Raw genomic sequence first — 22,551 nt, forward strand, 5'->3', positions numbered from 1 at the left:
TAAAGGCATCACATGTATGGCAGGGCAGATTTACAGGTCTAATAAACAGAGCCTTTCTCGACCTTGGACTTTATGCCACATCGCCTCTACAAATGTGTTAACCCAGCTTCCCATCAGCCCTGCTGAAGGAGGCCCTTGGGGGTGAGTGGCCTTCCAAAGTCCTACCTTAGCTTGCCACCCCGACTCTGTATCCCATGCCCCCTTTCCCAATTTGTTTATTGTATACCCCCTGCTAGGAATTGTTGATGCTCTACTGTCTGTCTAGGTTGAATTCCCCCTTAGCTATATGCTGCACTAGTTTAGTAATTATGTATCTCTTTGGTAACCTTACAGTTATTAAACACGTTTGCCCTCCCTTATCCTAAGAGCCTAGGATCAGAAAGGTTTCTATGGGGGGGGGGGGACATAAGGGTGGAGAGAGACAGAGAGGTCAGCCCTGCCTTTAAGGATGCTTGCTGCCTTTAAGACAACTGACATTAAGCCCCTCAAAATGGCTTAACTGCAGCTTTAGGGGATCTGTCGCCCTCTTGTGGCCTCTCCAGGTACCTGCACACATGTAGCATACACATTAATCAAAGCAAAAAATTTTTTAATGCTTTGGATTGGGTAATTTTTTTATTTTGGAACATTAGCATATACGTGATGATGTTTCTCAGAGGTAGAATCCCAGCCTAACTCTAAATTTATTTACTCTTCTATGTACCTTACATATGCAACTGGGGGTAATTTTATACAGTATTTTAATAGTTTTATACAGGAACCAAATGTCTGTGCATTGAACCATGAGAGTTATGGAGTCATGAGAATGCTCAAGATTATTTAGACTTTTTTTCAATATTTCAGAGTTTTTCAGATTAGGAGGAGTCAACCTATCCAACTGTCTCACCACACAGTATTTTTTTGACGGTGAGGGAATCCACAGTTCTGTGGATTTGTCCCGTATGTTCAATGTGTAGCTATTTGCAAACTTTTCTGTGGATATTGAAAATAATACTTTGTATGCTTCTTATTTCACTGGGAGGCAGGGGTGCTGTGTGCGCTAAACCCTCAACATAGGAATCAGTGAAAGTGTGAAACGGCAGTCCCTTTGTGTGGTACAACAGCCCGGACCTATGCCATTGCCAATTTTAAATTCCTACTTCAGAACTCTTCAGAGCACTCGGAGAAAGCCTACTGGGATTGTTAAAATGGAATGACTAAATGGTGTATGAATACGACAGTATCAAACCCTCACCTGCATACCTACCGTCGCCGCCTCCTTCCTGCAGGGGTGGGTGCTCTTTGTTTTCTTTTCTGGTCAGCGCTGTCTTCTTCATGTAAATTCCAAATATCGTCTCTTAATTATGAGATTTTGAGGACAGTTTTGTCCTTGGACGTGGGGTACAAATCCAGGAGCTTGATGACCTCAAGCATATTTATATTATTTATATTAGGTTTTCCAAGCTGATTATTTTATAGGGTGTGTCATAAAAGATGCATGTGCATTTAATTTGTAAATAGATCTTCCAGTTGGCTGATATGTGCGTGAGAAGTCTGGTTTCACATGTACATGGTTTGTGCCTTTCATTAACATCTCCATTGCTCACTTGCCTTGGTGTGCCAGACAGCTTGATGCCAGCTTGACACATGCTAAAGTCACGTGAAAGGAGCCACCCTCAGTCAGAAGATGCCTCCCTCATATTGGCCATAGGCAAGCCTATAAGGGATTTTCTTTTTCCTTTTTTAAGATTTTATTTACTTTATGTTTATGAGTACACTGTAGCTGTCTTCAGACACACCAGAAGAGGCATCAAATCCCATTATAGAAGGTTGTAGGCCACCATGTGGTTGCTGGGATTTGAACTCAGGACCTCTGGAACCGCTAAGCCATCTCTCCAGCCCGGGGGAATTTCTTAATAGTGATTGATGGGGGAGAGTCTAGCCCATGTGAGTAGTGTCATTCCTGGTCTGGTGGTCCTGGGTTCTATAAGAAAGCAAGCTGAGCTAACCATGAGGAGCAAGCCAGTAGCAGCAACCCCCCCCCCCCAAATGTGGTCTCTGCATCAGCTTCTGCCTCCCGGTTCCTTCCCTACCTGAGTTCCTGTCCTGATTGCCTACAGAGTCACTTATTACACTTCTATAATGTAGAAGTGTAAGCCAAATAAGCTCTTGGTTTACTGAGTAGAAGACTGTTCAGTAGTAAAAAGGACAGACATGAAATGTAGGAACCCAATATCTGATGTATAATTTAACCAAGGATTCTAAAGTTAACAGTGCAAAGCCAAGCAGCAGTGAGATGCATTCCACAAGATATCACGTCTCATAAAACACAGCTAAGCGTGATGTTGACACCGAGAGAGCATAGCGGTACCACTCCAGTTCCTAGCACTGGATACCTTTTGCCAGCAAAATAGATACTGAAATTGATCCAATGTCCCTGTTGCTTCACTCCATTACTTTAAAAAAAAATTGTGTGTATAGGTGGTGAAAGCATGTACGTACCTGTACCATATGTATGCAGGTATGCACAGAGGGCTTTGGATCTCCTGGAACTGGTGTCTTGGGTGGTTGTGTACCACCCAATATGGGTGCTGAGAAACAAACTCAGGTCCTCTGCAAGAGTAGCAGATGCTCATGCCGGGCGTGGTGGCGCACGCCTTTAATCCCAGCACTGGGGAGGCAGAGGCAGGAGGGATTCTGAGTTCGAGGCCAGCCTGGTCTACAAAGTGAGTTCCAGGACAGCCAGGGCTATCAGAGAAACCCTGTCTCAAAAAACCAAAAAAAAAAAAAAAAAAAAGAGAAGCAGATGCTCTTAACTGCAGAGCCATAGCTCCAAGATGACCATCAGTTTCAAGTGTGCTTCTGAGAGTGGGGCTGGAGAGACAGATGGCTCGACGGTCAAGACCTCTGCTTGCTCTTCTAGAATACCTCTGTTCAATCCCCGTTTTTACACAGCGACTCACACTGTTGTTCATAACTCCAGTTCCAATGGATCTGATGCTCTCTTTTAGCCTGCTTGGCCACCAGGGACGTGCATGACACACAGGCATACATGCAGGCGAAACACCCATACATAGAAGATAAAAAAATTGCTTCTGGGTTATTTTACTATAATCCCTTCCTAATTTTAAACAGTGCTTAAGTTTCTGTAACATGTCCTACTTTGTAGTTAAAACATCAATAGACTCAGCATGCTAAAACCAAATCTCTGCTCCTTGCATTTGCTTTCACGAGGGCGTTAGATGGGTTTGTAAAGACCTTAGACTACCTCAGTGTTATCTAGGTTACATGGTGCTCAGAGAGATTGGCGTTAGCTTGTGGCCTGGCGTGGTAACCCAAGCAGGTGAATTTCCACTCAAAGAGGAACCAGGATGGCCTTTGTCATTTTCTCAGGCGGTGATAGGGAGGGATAATTATAAGAATGAACAGGGTATAGTCATTGTCTTCGCAATGAACACTGAGTCTGGAGGTTGGCTAACACGGATGAATACGGTGTGTATTTAACCTTAATGAAATCCCAAGGAAAATATCAATTCCTCCGCTAATGACAAGCAGTGGGTACTGGGCTCACAGAATGGTTCCTCTAGTTCCTCCCAAGGGTTCACCCTCGGCACGATCATTATTTCAGTCAAGTCCTTAGTAGTCCCCTGAGGTAGGTAGGTGCCGAAGATCTTCCTCTTGGGGGAAAGGAGTGATTGGATGTTCTTCTCAACGTTCTATGTTCTAGAACTAGATGACTGCCTTACAAAGGCCACCTGTCTGTCCTCAGTTGAAGCTTCTTGGATGCATGATCACCAGGCTAGGAGCACGTGCGGAATGTTAGACATGTTCAGTCAACTAGGTTGGAGTGGGTAGACGCCAGCCATCGCTGCTTGAGGGCCTGGGTATCTTCCTCAGGAGGGATCCATGGTAGAGAGAGTTGCTCTTGGATTTAGCTTGCTGAGGCTCCTCCTCAGGCCCTTCATTCTTCCCACGGCCTTTTCTAAAGGCACCGAAGAGAACATTGGTCAGGCCGGAGGAACGCTGGCTTCCTCACTCCCTCTAGGATCTTGGTACTTGGGGAGACTTTCACAGGGACAAGAGGAAGGTGAGCTGCTGGAAGTGGGTGACCCCTCATGGCTACACATCCTCTGTGGGTCTTTTTAAAACCAGGTCGACTTCCCTGATGGCTTTTCTCTCTCAAGGGTAGGCTGTATCTGCAAGTAGCTGCTTCTTGTCAGAGCAGAGGGGTGAGTAACAAATAAACCTAACCTTTTATCTAGTGGTCTGGTCATCTCAGCTCTTTTCTTTCACAATGTGAATATGTTTTTTTTGTCTCCCACAGCCTTGTCCTGGCTCTCTGCCTTGTCAACTAAACTAGGTGCTTTTAGATAAGTGTGTATGTGTGTGTGCATGCTGTGTGCACAAACACACACACACACACACACGAGATTGCATTCTCACAGGTAATCAAGCTTGTATAGGCCAGAGTTCAACATCAGATGTCTTCCTTAGACCTTACTTTTTGAGATTAACAGGCCTGTTAACCTGCATCTCACTCATTCAGCTAGGCTCGCTTCCAGTGAGCCCAAGGGATCACCTTTCTCCAGCCACCATCCCCACTCCCGTGTGCATGCTGGAGTTATGGACATGCTCCACCTTGCCTGGATTTTTTTAAGTGGGTTCCTGGGATCCAGACTCAGGTCCTGTGCATGCACAGTAGGCATTTTACTGACTGAGCCATCTCCTTAGTTCCTGTGTTGTCTTTAAAAACAAAAAACCCTTTAATCTGACCCTACATCCCTAAGTGTTAAAATACAAGTACAATACATTATTGTAGTTAATCCCCTTGCCACTATAGTAGTTTCAAGGAAATAGCTGGATGTATTTTCTGTACCACTTATATTTTCTTTTTTATCCATCAAATAATGGCTTAGCTGTCACTAAATTGAATTTAACCATATTTACCCCCCCAAAAGGAGGCCTTTAAAATTGGAAGAGCTACCCTAAAGTTGTACAGTGTGCTCAGGGCGGAGACTAATTACAAGGTTTCAGAAGTCCTCAGGTGGCTGGGCTGGTGGCCTGGCTAAATGCTGCTTTCCTAAATTGGGAACAGCTGGGCCATAGTGCGGGCCAGTATAAGAGTGGCGGGCTTTCCCTCCCTGCAGTTAGAAGTGTCTGCTCCTTGGAGCCTGTGTGTGAAGCAAAGGCACCTGTCCTCAGCCGTGGTAGGTAAGTGCCCCAAGTGGGACGCTTTCGAGAAAACTTCTGCTGACTGTATCAAGATAGAATTCAGTTTCCTGTGGCAATTTTAGGAGGTTGTCCCAAGGCTACTTCTAACCCTTTCCCAAATGAGACACAGCAAAGGCTTCGTGCATCTTTCTACTTTGGTAGTTTGAAGGTTGTTGGCTTTGTTTACGGTATGTGTCGCTGGAGATAAAGGGATAAACTGAGGTGGTGGTATTTTAAGTACGTTTTAATATGTTGAATAAATGTGTTGCTTTGCAATCTGTTCATGAAAGTTGTTGCTAAAGAGATCATCGGGTTTAAAGTAGAAAGTCAGAAACCAGACTGTTCTGGAAAATGCCGACAGTAACAGTTCAGGGGTTTTCAATTCTTTGACCCTTTTATTTTATTTATATTTTTGAAATGTTTGCACACATGTTATCTTGGGTTAACCTGGAACTTACTATGTAGTTCGGGGTGGCTTTAAAGTCACAGTAGTCCTCCTGCCTCAGTCTTTTGAATGCTGTCATTAGAAGTGTGAGCCACCGTGTCTTGCCATTTGTTCCCTTTTCTTAGACAAGAGCCAGCATCAGGAAGGCGTGGTGCGGGCTCCAGGCAGGTTCGGGTGGATTATGACTTCATGGTTAGCAACTTGTGAAGTGTCTGAAACGTTAAGTCCCTAAGTCCCAGCTTTATTGGAAGGCATTAGCTGGGAGTTGATTGATAAGTTGTTCTTATCCATGCTGACATCAGCTCAAAGAGAGACAAACATTCGAAGATTAAGCAATCTAGTACCTTATAAATAAATTCAATCTCAGCAGCCTTGACTGTGTTCTGAGGATACACACCTTTGTAAAGCAGGCACCTTTGATACTCGTTCCCTTACCTCGAGTATGTTTATATTTCACATGGTCGGTAATTAGACAAGCCATTTCTGACCTCCTTTTTGTCTTGTTCATAGAAGGGACAATAACATCATCTGTGGGAAAGAGAACCAGCTTCCTTGTGGTGACTACACAGCAGGTTGTTGTATGGAAGGACTAGGAACCAGCAGGCCACCGACTACATTTCGTATCAGCGCACACAATCAGTTCTAAGAGTCCATGTTGATCTCGCAAGTAGAAGGATTTAAAAGAGAGAAGTCGCCACAGAAACCAAGAACATTACCATCTCCTTTAGCCCTGAAGGGTGGCGGACAATGGATATCATAGAGACAGCAAAACTTGAAGGTCACTTGGAAAGTCAAACCAACGACTCCACCAACACTTACACAAGCCCCACCGAAGCTGGAGAGGAAGAGGGCAAAAATGGCAAGGGCAAACCCAAGACCTTACCCAATGGGTTACGAAAGGGTGCCAAAAAATACCCGGACTACATCCAGATTTCCATGCCCAACGACTCCAAGAACAAGTTTCCCCTGGAGTGGTGGAAAACAGGCATCGCCTTTGTGTATGCGCTCTTCAACCTCATCCTGACAACCGTCATGATCACCGTCGTGCACGAGAGGGTCCCTCCCAAGGAGCTCAGCCCTCCGCTCCCAGACAAGTTTTTTGATTACTTCGACCGGGTCAAATGGGCATTTTCTGTATCAGAAATAAACGGGATGGTATTGGTTGGGTTATGGATCACCCAGTGGCTCTTTCTGCGGTACAAGTAAGTATTGACTGATAAGGTATCTGAGTTTGGGGTTGTTTTGAAAAGAGATGATGTGTCTTTTAAAATCAGCTTTCTCCAGTTTCTCCCGTATTTAGTTATTCCTAGGCATTTGAGGAAAGGAGGCGTAGACGGACAGAATTGCATAAATGCAGCCACTGTTCCGTAAGCATGCACTGAGTGACCGTGTATGTAAGCAGAGGGGAGGTTACAGCAGACCTGTGGAGGGTGACTCAGTTTATCAATTTAAGGTACAACGCATGGCTTCCCATGATGTGGGGCCATAGCCTAAATTAAGATGCTTGGAAATGCCTTTAATCCCAGCACTTGGGAGGCAAAGGTAGAAGGATCTCTGTGAGTTTGGGGGAGCCTAATGGACATAGAGTTTACAGAACAGCCAGGGCTACATAGTAACAAAAAAAAAAAAAAAAAAAAGCTGGGAAAGGCTTAATGTGTTGGCAAGTGCAGTAGAGAGCAGGCTAAGACAGTTTTAATTTATTATGGGATGGCTGGTCTGCTGTCAACAGCCTGCTTTGAGTTTATATCTGTCCAAAAGTTCTTAAGCTTTCTTTTTCCTTTCTTGTCCTTTTCTGGCCAGACACAAAGTAACAAGTGTTTGTTTAAGAAGCTGAATTCGGAGCTGGCTTGAGGTGGTTTTCAATTTCTAAAGTAAACTTGCTCTCCCTGCTTTCTTCTTGGCACGACCTAGAGAGGAGGACATGGCTCCGTAGTCCAGCCCCTGCACTCCCCAGCCTGTTTTAAGAACAGTACCAACTGGGAAGCAGCAAGCCAGGCTTCGCACACCTTGAAGATAAGCCAAAGTTGGACATAGCTCTGGCTTGGTAATTTCTGCTCCTCGGTGTGAATTCTGACTTCTGGTCCACAAAATTGGAGGCCACTCAGTTCCCCTCGTCCTCTCATTTGTCATTTAGTGTTTGCTTGGTACTAGATCCCACGGATTAAATCCACAAAATACAAGATTGAGCAGAAATACCCACAATCCGGGACTTTAAAGAAATCCGTGAGGCATGCAAGCTCCCTTAGTACAGCTTCAGAGTCAGACTTCAAAGACAGAGCTAGTGCCTCATGGTCACTTTCAGAAGAGAGTCAAGCTGGCTGTTGCTTTGTGATTAGAACTCATCCTGCATTTCCCAAAGCCTTCCCCAAATACAACCCTGAGGTTTTCTAAGCTTGCGTGATAAACGGAAGCCACCCAAAAAGCAATCTCCTTATAGTGACTCTCGCAATGTTTCTTCAATATATTTGGGTAAAGGGCAGAGCTATCTATTGCCCTTTACTTAGTAGAAATGAATTGCTTCTGCACAGACCAGTGATGACTTTCTTTATGCCAAAAGCAAGAATACATCTGTTGACCATTTGTTTTCTTTGTAGTGCCTGGGGTTGACCCTAACCACGGTAGGGCTTGCCTGGGCTCTCCATGATTGCTTTCTCCTTCAATTTGTGTGTAAAGACTGTTCATAGTCACATTGGAGTGAAGAGATATTTAGTCTAGTGTGCGACTGGGTTCCATTCTGCAGTAGAGTCCTCTTCCTGGTTTATGTGAGAGCTAACGGTTATAACTGACTTTCTGTTGCCATCCTGAGTTTACCATGTCCAGACTCACTCATGGTCATGGGCTGGGGATGTAGTGCAGTAGGAACAGTGCTTGATTCTCATGCATGAAACCCTGGGTTCAGTCCCAGCACACAAGGAAAACCTAAAATTCAAGAAAGGAGCGATGGGAAAGCTAGGCCCTGCCCTGCTTGGATCCTTATACACTGATGCTGAAATTTCACACTATCTCCTATACATGATGTGTGATGACTACATGCCAGTTAAAAAGAAAATTATCGCCGGGCGTGGTGGCGCACGCCTTTAATCCCAGCACTCGGGAGGCAGAGGCAGGCGGATTTCTGAGTTCGAGGCCAGCCTGGTCTACAAAGTGAGTTCCAAGACAGCCAGGACTATACAGAGAAACCCTGTCTCGAAAAAAACCAAAAAAAAGAAAAAAAAAGAAAATTATCTATTGAAAACAAAACCACAAACGGTCACATCTTTAGGCCATGTGCTTTATACCCACGACTAAGATCACAAACAGCACTGATTTGCCATTTCATTTTGGAAGTCAGTTTGGACCTTGTATTTTAGTAACTGGCGGGATAATTCTCATGACCCTGCTTTCAATACCCTATCCAAGTAAGAACTCCTAGCCCCTCCCAGGCTCTCTCAGTCCGCCCCTTCTTTCCTTCTCGGTGCTGGTACCCAGGACTTCAGGCAAGCCCTCTGTTATGGTGGCAGCTCTCAAGTGTCTCTCTCTTTCATGAGCTATGAGGGAAAACAGACCCTGAACGGTGCTTTTTTCTAAGTGAGACTGGAGAGTGAACGTTTCACCTGAGGTAATTTCTGTTCTGGGCCCAGGACACAGGAATGAATATATTTGACTCATAGTAAGCTCTCCTCCATTCTTGCCATTGTCTAATAGTATGGGACACACCTCAGAGCAGCACTCCTGTGGTGCCTGGGCTTGAATCTCAAAGAGAATTGCTTTCACTTAGCCAAGAAAGAGTAGCCAGCACTGCTGACTGCCTGTCCCTTTCTGTACTAAAGAACAAGCTAGGTGACCAAGGATACAGTGAATAAACACTTCCATCTCACTGTCTCCATCCCTCATCATCTTCTCCCTCACCTGGAACCCTAGAATGTTCTCAAAATAGCTATTGGTGGCAGAGAACTAAAATAGATTATTTGTACATATTTTAATTAGAAGTCCCAACCGTTACTTGAATTTGACCTTGGTCTGTGTGAGAAGCAAACTTAAAATATCTCCTCCTCATCTCTGAGGCGCTCTGTTACTCAAGAGTCTTCTGGTCGGTGGTGGTTTGGACGCTTTGAGAACTGTGAGGGGGAGAAGCCCACGGAATGAATACACTTTATGTTCTAGAAAAGTTAAAACGAGCAACTGGGGGGTAGGTAATTGCATCCCCACTCAACCCCGCTTTCAGAGCTGGCACTTAGAGACATAACCACAGAAAGGGGGCTGTCACCGAGAGCCAAAACTGAGAGCCCACAGACCCTTTCTGCCCGCAAACATACCCAGAAGCAGTCATGCCATGGCTTTGGAGGTCAGCGGGCTCAGTCATAGTCTGAGAACAACAGGTGTAGACTGAATGAAGATTCAGAAGAGCTCCGAGCCTCATGGTCAACTCACTGTCTTCGTAAAAACCGTGCAGTTGAAAGGGCTTTTTGCCTTATTTCTTGACCAATCTCTCTTTTGTTTTCCTCTTTAATTTCATAAAATTTTATTTTAATTTTGAGATAGAGACTGGCCTTACATTCACTATGTAGCTAGTCTTGACCTTAAACTATTGTTCCTCCTGCTTCTGTCTCCCAAATGCTAGGTGTTGGTTTATGCAATGTAAAAAATTGAATCAAGGACTTTGTGTCTTAGGCAAATATTCCAGCACCTAAACCACATACCCAGGCCTTTTAATTTTTAGCTGGTACATAAAACATACAAAATTGGATTCCTTAATGAGGCATTATGTATGTATATTCATATAAGTGTTTTATTATGTGATGTTCAAATCAAGTTAAACATGCCTCTCTTTATACACATTTCTTTTTTTAAAAGTAATTTAAATTTTATGTTATTTTTTTGTACGTGGGTATTTTGCCTGCTTCTATCTCTATGCACGCCTGATGCCCTCAAAGGCCATGGGATCCCCTGGGATTTCAGTTATAGATGGTTGTGAGCTGCCATGTGGGTACTGGGAATCAAACCTGTGGTCTCTGGAGGAGCACCCAATGGCCTTAGCCACTGAGCCATCTCTCCAGCCTACGTACCACTTTCCTTATGATGAAATACCTAAAATCCTTCTAATGTATTTTTGAGATACACAGCACATTGTTAACAGTAGCCATCTTGCTACCTGGGCCATCTCAGCACCCTGTCTTGTTCCTACCTGTAACTTAGCACAGGTTGATCAACCTTCCCTCATACCCTCCCCTCAAACACACAACATCACCCCAGTCTCTGGCAAACTCCAGTCTGTGTTCATCACCGAGACCAACGTGGTTCATTTTGGCTTAGGGCTGGAGTTACTCTGAGCTTGGTTCTCTGTGACTGCCTTACTTTGCATGAGGACCTCTAGCTCCGTCCAACTTGTCACAGTGACAAAACTGGACTCCTTTTCATGTCGGGATCATATTATATCATACAGACTCATGACATCTTCATTATTCACCCGCTTGTGGGCACTTAGGCTGTTTCCATTTCGTGGTTATTATAAACAATCCTTTACTAATGCTTCAATAAATAATAGTGCAATCTTGTTCAGAAGAAGGCAGACGACACTGACCCGTGCACTCCCTTTTATCTTCCTTTACCATTTAAAGATCAATAGAGCATAAGATAATAGCGTAGTCATTAATAGCGTAGATAAGTCAATCCCGTAGCTAACTTTGGACATGTTCAAAATGCAGTTCTCTGAAAACCTATGCAGTCGGAGAAAGCAGCTCACGCCCGAGTTATCCGACTACCTCTGCATGGTCCCAATTAAAACCACGCTTACAGAACGAGGCTTAATGAGGTGTCACAGCACGCTGTGTATCCAATTATGTGACGGCACCTGATTCATTACATGATTCCTCCATGGCCACGGCTCACTTACACCCCTGATGTGTTCTCTAGAGGGTTTTGCTAATTGGCAAGTTGACCAAAAACAGAGAGAAGCCCATTGAATTCTCTGGCAAAGAGAGCTGTTTTACTAGGCGAGGAGACCACACGGGCGCCTCATCTTCTTTCTTAAGTTTACCTTTGTGCCCACATCCTTAACCCCTTTCTGGCCCAAAATGACTTAGAGGTACTTTAGCTTGTAAATCTTTTTTGGAGATGGGAGTCCAGTCTTACTATGGAATTATGGGGTAGGTAGCTCACAGGCCTTAAAATGTAAAACTGAGGTGTATTTTTTTAATTCACTATTTTCATTAAACATTGATTGATTAAAATATTGGATCCAGGCGTGGTAGCTTAATCCTTGTAATCCCAACACTCAGGAGGCCGAGGCCCAAGGATCATGAGTCTGAGAATGTAGTGTGGTCCAGGCTAGCCCCCCCCCCCCAAAAATAAATAATAATAACAAAATCAACAACCGGTAAACTTGTTTCTCCCACCGCTGTGTTTTCTTTAGGTCAATCGTGGGGCGTAGGTTCTTCTTCATCATGGGAACTTTATACCTGTACCGCTGTGTCACTATGTACGTCACTACGCTGCCTGTGCCTGGAATGCACTTCCAGTGTGCGCCAAAGGTAAGCCTCCGGGTCCCACACAGGGGAATCGGGAAAGCAATTCCAGAGCACCCAGTGCATCCATCGCACAGTCTTCCATATGCTGGCGTGGGAATTCGCTGCAGCCTAGCATACTCTCTAGTCTGCTTTAGCTGTACACAGATAGACACATAGACGTGTATGTGTCCAGCAGCATTCATTCTGTAAGGACTGAATTCTGTATGTCCTGGCCGCTGTAGTGAACAAAGCACAGCCCACCCCATCCCCCCGTGGGGGGGGGGGCTTATATTCTTTTAAATAACAGCAAATAATAAATACATTCATAATGTTTTGCACAATGGTAATTCAGGTGATTGTCGGAGGAAAACGGTAGGAATTTTTCTATAGAAAGGTCAGGGAAAGGTGTTTAAAAAACAAAACAAAACAAAACACTTGGGCAAGAGAGAGTCAGCCCCATGGAAGGGGTGAAAGCTGCAGGCCAGGAGAACAATGTATCTGTACTGGGGTCAAGCAGCAGCAGGTAGTGGGAGGGTCGGCAGGTCTGGCCACAGGCTGCAAAGGTCCTCACTGCCTGAAGAACGTGAACCTGGTTATGACTGTGGAATTGATGGCATTGAATTCGGGACACGTTGTTGCAGGTTAGAGTGACAGGATGTACTAATGCTGCAGATAGGGCTTAAAAGAGAAAACTCAAAGAGAGCGCCAGACGTCCATACATTGGAAAAGATGGAGTAGCCTTGCTGCTGTGGAAGCTGTCTGAAACGAAGTTACAGCTTCCTCACATAGCATCCAGTCGCAGGAGGGCCACTCTTCACCTCAGACGCCCGTGCACTCTGGTTTATGAAATGGAAACTTACAGATCATGTGCTTTCTGGACGAGGGAAGGAAGGCTAACATCAGACTTCACTGAACACTAAGCAGATGTTGAGGGAAGGAAGGCAGAGCGGTTCTGGAGAAGCCAGCCGTCTCCCTTACCAAACATAGGTGTGGTTTGGGAAGGCGGTCATTTCCTAAAGCCATCAAAGCAGTACGTGTCTGTAATTAAGACGGTGTACATGTTGAATTTAAACACTGGCTGGCTTTGACTGAAACTAATTTAAGACATGAGAGTTCAGAAGCTTAAGGAGCCCTTACTACGGAACACTGTTACCGTGTGTTCAGTGGTGAGGTGACCACGGCAGAGAGGACGGCAAACCCTTCCCAGGAATGGATGAGGTTAGCAGAGAAAGGCGACTGATTATAGAAACACAGATTAAAGGTCACCCTTCACGGAAGAGCTGCAGCTTCCCAAAGCCATGGCAGGAAACAAGCTGTTGGGGTAGCCACGCCACAGTCACTCTTGACAGAGCCTCCCGGACTCGTCACCTACCGCAGTCAGTGATCAGGCCCTCCCCCGAGAAGCAGGCTGCAGTTGCCTGCGACTTGGTTCTGTGAAACAGACACATGCATCTTCCTGTCTGGCTGAAGAAGCCATGGTGATAGAGAGCAGGAGTCAAAGCTGCTGGGTCTAAATTTGACCCAGCTGCTACTTCCAAGTGCTGCTTCGCTGCCTGTGGCCACAGGGCTCTTTGAGAGCTACCTGTTTCCTGTGTTGGCAGGGCTGTTGAATATCTTTCAGAGTGAGCAGTGGCAGGTCTTTGCATGTCACAGACCTCTCACTGTGAGAGGACAGAGGCCGCTGGCTGGAGACCAGCAACTCGCACAGCACAGAGTTATCAGGGTGGCATCCGGGGCTCTTGCCGTTTGGCCATCAAGGTTCTGCTTGTCTAGTTCATGTTTTTGTAAAGTCCTTTGCTTATGATTTACTACCGACAGACAGACAGACAGACACACACACACACACACACACACACAAACACACAACACACACAGGCTTTGGATTCCAGCCAGAATGTCTATTTTCTTCAGTGTGTGTCTAGGTGAAAGTTGGCTTAGTTGTGAAATGTCATTTTTCAAAGTCATTTTGTATAGCGACAGTGACGTGTTTGTTTCCCGTGGAAACCTTTGGGGCCAGCTTTCCCTCCCTCACCACGGCTAAAGACAGCCAAAGGGATTTTCTTTTTCTTCTTTTTAAGTCCTTTTTCCCTCTTTCCTTAATTGAAAAAATTTATATATACATATTATATGTTTTTTATCTTTTATTTATAATAAATTTTCTTTTTATATAACCCCTCCTTCAACCCTCTCCAGTTCATCCCCACTTCCCCTCCCATCTACATCCACCCCCTTCTGTCTCTCATTAGAAAATAAACATGTGTCTAAGGAATAAAAATATAATATAATATGATAAGACAAACACAGACACAACAGTTAGGACAAAACAAACAAACAAACAAACAGGGGGGAAAGGACCCAAGAAAAGGCAAGAGAAACAGAAATAGTCACAGAGCCACTTGCTTGAACACTCAAGAATCCCATAAGCCGGGCGGTGGTGGCGCACGCCTTTAATCCCAGCACTTGGGAGGCAGAGGCAGGCGGATTTCTGAGTTCGAGGCCAGCCTGGTCTACAAAGTGAGTTCCAGGACAGCCAGGGCTATACAGAGAAACCCTGTCTCGAAAAACCAAAAAAAAAAAAAAAAAAAAAGAATCCCATAAACACTCAAAACAGGAAACCACAATATACACAGAGGGCATGTAGGAGGAGAGAGAAGGAGGGGGGTAGAGAGAGGGGGGGAGAAGGGGAAAGAGAGGGAGGAAGGGAGAGGATGACTGGATTTAACCCTGAACAGGTCATTATGAGCTAGGAAACCTCCAGAGATGCCCTTGAGTTGCTTTCCTGCTGGCATCTGCAGCTGGGCACACAGCCTACCCTTAGGAGTAGTTTGTTCCTGGAGGAAACTAAATCTTCATTTGCAAGTGGTTATCAGTTGGAGATGGCTTCTAGGTTAGGGTAGGGGCTTGCGTCCATCCCTCCTAATCTGGCACTGACTGGTGCAGGTCCCATGCATGCAGCCAGTCTCTGTGAGTTCCTGTGTGCATCAGTCCTGCTGTGTTCAGAAGACCTACCTTGTCCCCTTCCTTCGCGTCCTCCATGCCCTCCGGCTCTTACACTCTTTCTGTCTCCTCTTCTGCAGGGTTCCCTGAGCCCTGAGGGGAGGGATTTGATGGAGACATCCCATTTATGGCTGAGTGTTCTAAGGTCTCGCGCTCTGCTAATTGTCTAGCAGTGGGCGAAGGGCTTTTCTTAATGGAAGGACAGTGCTGAGGGTCAGGTTTCTGGCAGCCACCTTGGACTGCTCTGTACCTACTTTATTTTGTGGGAAGTAGTATATGGGAGTCACTGTTGGAGGAATCCTTAAGAATGGGAGGGGAGCTATGAATTTGGGTGTTTTGGTTGATGCTGCTTTCTTGGGTTTCTGCAACTTTGATTTTACATGACAGCCAGCTGCATAGACTGACATCTGGAGACAAAGAAACGATGAGTAATAGTGTTGAGTGATGTGTGGTGACTGCAGTAGGCCTAAGAAAGACCATCAGGGTCATCCTCCAGCCCCAGTGCTCGCTAGCCTCTCTCCCTGCCCACGCGTGCCCTGCGATCTCCCTCCTTTCTTCTTCTTCTAAAGTTCTGTTTAGCATTTTCAAAGCATAATCTCACATCTCTGGATTACCAGTGATAGGGTTTAAGGGACAGAGTGGGCCAGTTGGATAGCTTAATGCATAAAGGCGTTTGCTGTCAAGACCAGTGCACAGAGTTCAATACCCAAGACCAACGGTACCCAAACGGTAGAAGGAGACAACCAACACCCAACTCCACATGTGCATATGCCCCTCTCACTCTCTCTCTCTCTCTCTTTCTCTCTCTCTCTCTCTCACACACACACACACACACACACACACATTCAAATAAATAAATAAATGTAGCTAACAGGAAAGGAAAACAAAAGAGTCTGTTTCTCTATTTAATAACTGTATTCAACCAAAGGCCACCAGAAATCCAACTTGCAGTGTCTCCTATTTCCACAGAAGGCACATCCCAAGATGTCCAGTGGATCTCTGAACCTGCAGATAGCACTGAACACTATGTATACAGCTTCTCTCTCTCTCTCTGTGTGTGTGTATATATATATATATGTACATATATATGTAATCAAATATGTATGTCTGATTAAATTTATAAACTAGGCACAGTATAACAATTTTAAAGAGTAATGATAAAATATGGGGAAATACTAATATCCTATAATAAAAGTTAGTTGAAACTTAAAAACAGAAAGAAAATTTAAATTATTTCTTGAGGGGAGCTTTCCACTTAATATTTTTAGGCTGTGGTTGACTGAATAACTGAGACCTGAGAGAAAACTGTATATGGGGGTAGGGTGGGGGCTGTCATACACCAGCACTGCTGAACAGAAGAGGGAACACAATGTGTGACCTAGGAACCCACTTTATTTAGATCTCAGAGTATCTGACCCCAAGCAGAGAGTGTCCCTGCCTTTAGAGAAGTGGCGTTGCAACAGGTGGGTGGAGGTGAAATGAAGGGGAATACATCACTTGGGCATTGTGCGTGACCTTTTCATTGCTTCTCATGGTGGGTGGTTTTGTACCAGTCTCATGACAGGAAGAGGATAATGGGCTGCTGATAGAGCAAACAGTCGTATTGTATGTCAAGAGCATGGTGCTTTATATGATATAGCTGACCAAATGCCTTTTTGAGGATGCCTGAGGTCAGTCATGTGATCTGTCAACAGGCCTGTTGCCTTCCTCAAGGGCATGCTCTCCTGGCTCCAGAGCTCCTTGCTAGGTGAGATCGGTCACCTGGTACTTGGCGTCTTGTGGACTGGATTATTCATTTTTTTTCCACTTTAACATAATGTCTATGATAGCTAAGAGCTCTGCCTGACTCTGCCTCCACAGTCTGAGTGCTGGGATCAAAGGCTTGTGTCCAGACTTGACAGTGTTTGCCTCTCCCACTCCACTGGTATGGTTGAACTGCCTCATGTCAGGGACCAGGGCTCAGAAGTAGCAGAGCTGAGTACATTGAAGACATGTCACAAACCTGTCCCCAAGGTCACAAATGACTGCTCAGTACCAGTCCTTCCGTGTGTCTCCTTCATGTAGACCATCACATGATGTCTTCCTGAGTACCATTCTCAGACAGCCTATGTTGACTTTTCTGTATTAGGAGTCCCAGAACTGTCTGTCCCTCCAGCCCTCCATTTCTCTTCTAAGTTTTCATGCCTCATATTCTAACTTACTCTTGCTTGCATGCTTCAGTTTCATAGGAGATACATTTTAAACTACTGCCTCACACTCTCGCCCTGGCCTGACATTGTTTCTTATAACAACACTGTGGTTTAGAGAGGCTTCTGGTCCCTTGACTCCTGTGGAGAACTAAGATTCCTTGTGATATGCAAAGTTTTGAAAGCTTTGAACCCCTAGTCTGTCACTTCCAACCCTATTTCAATTGTGAGGTGAGTTTCTTGTAGCCGTGTGTTACCGGCAGATACTAATGGGGCTCTATGCACACCTGGTGCTACCCACTTAACACTGAGTACTGATAGCTACAGTTACAGCTTAGTCAGATGGTAATGGCCCCAAAGCCTCACGTCCTTCTGCCAAAAGGAAACAAAGTAGCTCTGATCTGCTTTTTAGCACATAGTGGTGAAGTCATTGGTTATTAATATTTTTAAAAGCTTTGCCCAAGGACACAACACCACAAAAACATATTATTAGCAACATAATGAAAAATTTAAAGCATGTCAATAAACCCCAACCAACAAAATGAGGAGAACCTAGTTTGAGGAGTTTCCTCTTGGAATGCTTTTTGACTTTTCTATGCTACAAGGAAAATTAAAAAAAAAAAAAAAAGAAGATAAACATCACAGCCTGGTGACTTTTCTATCTGAAACGTGGTTTTGAGCATCTTGTCAACTTCCCTCTCTGTCTTCTGTCACTCAGCTCAATGGAGACTCTCAGGCAAAAATACAGCGGATTCTCCGGCTGATTTCTGGCGGGGGGCTGTCTATCACGGGATCTCACATCCTGTGCGGAGACTTCCTCTTCAGCGGCCACACTGTCGTGCTCACACTTACTTACTTGTTCATCAAAGAATGTAAGTAATCCTTCATTCTTCCCTGAACTGACTGCTGTGGTGTGTGGGGTCCGAGTTCTTGACAGGGATGGGATCCCCATGCTGCTGGGATTGACAGGGGAGAGAAGGATGCATGCGCTTTGCCATTCACCTCGTCACGTGTGGCCTGAAGCCTAAAGGGTAAAGTCTTGTGGTTTTTCTTCCTAGCATGTAGCATGCCCACAAACATCTCCCTTCTTCCTTAGTACCTCTCAAGGCACGGAGTTCTTAATATCGGGACCAAGAACAGGTCAAAGCATGGTATGCACGCCTTTAATCCCAGAACTCGGGAGGGAGAGGCAGGGAGATCTTATAAGTTTCAGGTCAGCCTGGTCTATATCGTGAGTTCTAGGCTAGCCAGAGCTATGAAGTGAGACTCTGTCTCAAAGTTTTTGGATGAAGTAGGGGAAAAAAGTGAAAAGATAAACGTGTTGTAAAAAGAGACCAGTGCATTCTAAAAACAAGGACAAGACCTCGGCTCTCTTGTGTTCTACAATGCCCAGTAGTTCGTGTTTATCCACATCCCTGTTCTATGTCATTCCAATGTGGTCATTTCCCAGCCTCCACTGCAGCATTAGGGCGTCTTGTGGAACATCTCCTCCTTACCCTATGTTTCCAGAAGCATCTCTCTGTTGTCTTTGTTTGGCATGGATGAAAGAACTTTGGACATTGTCTAATTTACTTTTCTGTCATTGTAAGAAACCGCCATGTCCAGATATGAAAGACAGAGTTTAATTGGGGCAGTTACAGTTTCAGAGAGTGAGTACAATCCAGGACCACCATGGTTGGGAGCATGGCAGCGGGCAGGCGTGGCAACTGGAGCAGTAGCTGAGAGCTCACATGTTGAGACAACAACCACAAAGCACAGAGAAAGCTAACAAGGAAGGCATGGGCTTGGAAACCTCAAAGCCCAACCCCTGTGACACACCTCCTCTAACAAGGCCACACCCCCTAGTCCTTCCTAAATAGCATCAAGCATTCAGACACATGAGCCTATGAGTGCTGGTCTCATTCAGACCACAATAGACACAGACCTGCATCCAAGGGCCCCCCCCCACCTCTTGCTTTCCCCTCCTCTTTTGCTTTTTGATAATCCAGACAGGTTCAACTCTATATCCAAAGGGTTCTTATCAACTCTGCATTAAAAGCCCAGGGGGCTTCTACACATATCCCTTTTGACCATGCACACTACAGTGTGTTGGGGCATGGGCCACTTCATCTCTTCACAAGCCCCAGGGACTCCTCACTAAATGGAATGCCACAGTTCTGATATATAATAATTAGTTATGGCAGCATATTCTTTATGGTTCTGATTGTAACTTTTGCCCAAGGAAGTTCCATCCACAGAAAGTCCATCTTTTTTAGGCCAGTGGTACAGTCTTAATCTGTAGATCACAGGAAGTATACAGAAGATGGGCATGCAGGTACTGCATGTCACAGTAAAGGCACTGTGTGCTGAAAACCACAAAGTATTGAAGAGAAGACGTCCCAGGGACCATAGTGTCAGTTTAGTCAATATCTAAAGAGCAAGTGAAATGACATTAAATTAGGGCTGGCTTTCAGTTTCAGAGGTTTAGTTCATTATCATCATGGTGGGAAGCATGGCAGCATGCAGGCAGACTTGGTGCTGGAGTAGCCAAAAGTTCTATGTCTTGATCCAAAGGCAATGAGAGGAGTCTGTGTGCTACACCGGGTGTAGCCTGAGTATATATAAGCCTCAAAGCCCTCCTCCACAGTGACATACTTCCAACTAGGCCACACCTACACCCATAAGGCCATATCATCTAATAGTGCCACTCCCAATGGGCCAAGGATTCAAACATATGAGTCTGTGGGAGCCATCCCTATTCAAACCTCCACAGTGAACTTCAAATTTGGCAAGAGACCCTGTCTCAAATTCAAATAATGAAGCGAAGAACAAGTGAGGAACACACTTGGCCTCTCTAGCCTACACATAAACACACATGAACATGTACACACATGCAACACACAGAGAGAGAGAGAGAGAGAGAGAGAGAGAGATTAAGATTTAGAGATGTCAGTTCAAGTTGTCTGACCTCACAGGATTGTCTAAGAGTAGTCGACTTATTGATAATCAGGGCTTGGTTCTCACCATTCTTTCTTTCCCTTCAGAGAAGCAGAGAAACAAGTTGTAATCAAGTGTATATACAATATGGAGAGACTTTCTTCCCATGGCATGATTTTTTTTTAAGTTGTATAAGTTTACATATGGCATGGGAAGATTTTTTTTCCAATAATGGCTGATGCCAAATAAAATATCAGCTCTCTCCTACCGACTGAGTCATGCTTGGCTTGTTTCCCTGAGTAAGCCCTGGCTCCCATGGTCCCTAGATGGACTGTCTACATGCGATCACTCTCCTGCCTTCCGATCATTCTGAGCGCTTTCCTTGCTAACGTTCTTGTTGAAAGTGCATTTAAATTCAGTTGGGAGAGCATGCTGGAGCAGGACCATTTCATGGGTTAACATGAAAGGTTGAATTGCACCAACATGCTGGCTGGAGCCTGGGTTCTTTAAAATCAGGCCTGCGGACGTCAGCTGTGGCTGTTAATACTGAATGTCTGGTCATATAGTCAATGGATTTTCTTAGTCCTTGACCGCTGACCTGAGCCCATCTCATGCCAACTCCGACTCTCCTGCAGATCTCACACAGACAAATGAGGCCCCTTTGTTGACATTTCTTTATTGATGTTATCCCTGTAGCTAGAATGAGCACACAAACAGGATTCCCATTGGCTGGGTTGATTTCAAAATAGCTTCTCCTGGCTAGGGGTGGGTAGTCTTAGCTCTGAGGAGTCTGAAGCTGGAGGATTGTTAGTTTAAGGCTAACCTGGGCTACCTAGTGAGACATTTTCTCAAAACAATAAATAGCAAAAAAAAAAAAAAAATCTTGGTGGGTGGAGAGAAGACAGTGGGTTGTGGTCTCAATCATATAAAATGCATTTTCTTAGAAGAACACATGAGGGGTTCCCAGAATTCCTTGAGGAATTTTCAATGCCACCAGTAGTAACATAGCCTTTGGCCACATCGCTTCTGCTGGTCCACTTCAGCTCTGCTTCTGGCGACTCGTGATGCAGAATAGTTCTGATGTGCCCAAACAGCTTGGGCTGTTAATAAGTCCCCAACAGCCTACATATGTAGAAAAGTAGGTCAGATTGGAGCTTCAGGAGGGCTGGAGCCAGGGGGACTGAGAGTGTATTTAACAAGACCTCCAGCATTGTCAGGGTTGCCTCCATTTTCAGTGTCATAATCAATAGCCACTGGGCTGCACTGGGCCCCCTGAGCCCTCTTGTGGCTTGTAAATCCAAGGATTCTGTGAGTTACCTCGGAGAATGTAGGAGCGGGGTGATGTAATCGATATAGGGGGATGTCTCAACGTGGGACCCACACAACTGCTGAGGTTTGCCTTGTTGTTCTGTATTGCAACGCCAAATTCTATACCAGAAGGTCTAGACCCATGAGGGACTGCTCACGTTTACAAGATTTGTTGTGCAAACCTTGTTCCTTGATTTAGAACTATTGGTTAAATAAAATTGGCCACAGGCAATTACTGGAGGGTGACAGGGAGGTGGGTCTGGAGTGACCTGGTTGGAGGAGACAGAGGAGAGAAGGGGAGGATGGATGAGAGAGAAGAGGAAGCTGCCATGAGGGGAGATGGACCATGAGCCCATGACCAGGAAAAATAGCAAATATCTGGGCACACTGTTGGAGAGACAGCCAGGCCAGCCGTTAGAAGATTAAATTAGGGGTTACCCCCCAGTAGTTGTCAAAGCCAAATAGAATAATTATAAGTCTGAGTCTCATTTATTTGTAAGCTAGTTGGAGATAAGCTTAAATTGGTTGTACTACACAGAACTGGAAATGTTTTACCAAGAGCCACATTGTGTGCAAACAGTACCCCTTTAGTCTGTTGCCTGCAGTTTCGGGGAGTCAGCCTTCTTCCCTTTGCTCTCCAGCCATTCTTTTACAGTTGGGCATGTATGTCACTCTGAATGTAAACAAAGTCTAATAGGAAATTGATTTCAGTTTATTAGATCATTAATCTTCTATTGGGAGCCAGTAAAACTTTAAAACAGAAAGGGAACAGCGCCAGACGGCCAGGTAACCAGGGGTAGGCTGTCTCCGCCATGCCTGTCATGAGCGCTTATGTGAGAACCACTTGGGGTTGTGACCATGTTATCCCCATGCATGCCACAGTTCTCTCCTAGTTGGTCAGTGGCGTGAGTTGCGCAGTAGAGTAGCCTCAGCAAGGGGCTAAACTTCTGTACATGGAGGGCCAAGAGGCCAGAGCTTTTGCCACTGGAGAACTGCACCATGCTATCAGTGATGGTGATCTAAA

General features: G+C 45.1%; 1 protein-coding gene across 6 annotated transcripts in view; it reads left to right on the forward strand.

Annotated features, from left to right (window-relative positions):
- The window catches only part of Sgms2 (sphingomyelin synthase 2), a 78,456-nt gene that overhangs the window by 51,714 nt on the left and 4,191 nt on the right, over positions 1-22,551 (forward strand). For 4 of the 6 annotated variants that reach the window (XM_029474995.2, XM_021158894.3, XM_021158895.3 and 1 more), the window contains exons 2-4: positions 6,146-6,837; positions 12,027-12,144; positions 18,022-18,175. In XM_029474995.2, coding sequence (XP_029330855.1) covers positions 6,383-6,837; positions 12,027-12,144; positions 18,022-18,175 — 727 coding nt within the window. In that variant the 5' untranslated portion in view covers positions 6,146-6,382. Of the gene's footprint in view, positions 1-3,656; positions 4,067-5,158; positions 5,191-6,145; positions 6,838-12,026; positions 12,145-18,021; positions 18,176-22,551 lie in introns of those variants that run through there. The other 2 variants (XM_021158893.3, XM_085835521.1) reach the window with 2 other exon arrangements.

The sequence above is a fragment of the Mus caroli genome, unplaced genomic scaffold, assembly GCF_978045245.1.
Source record: "Mus caroli unplaced genomic scaffold, Mus_caroli_1 scaffold_3, whole genome shotgun sequence".
In the NCBI taxonomy this organism is placed as follows: Eukaryota; Metazoa; Chordata; class Mammalia; order Rodentia; family Muridae; genus Mus; species Mus caroli.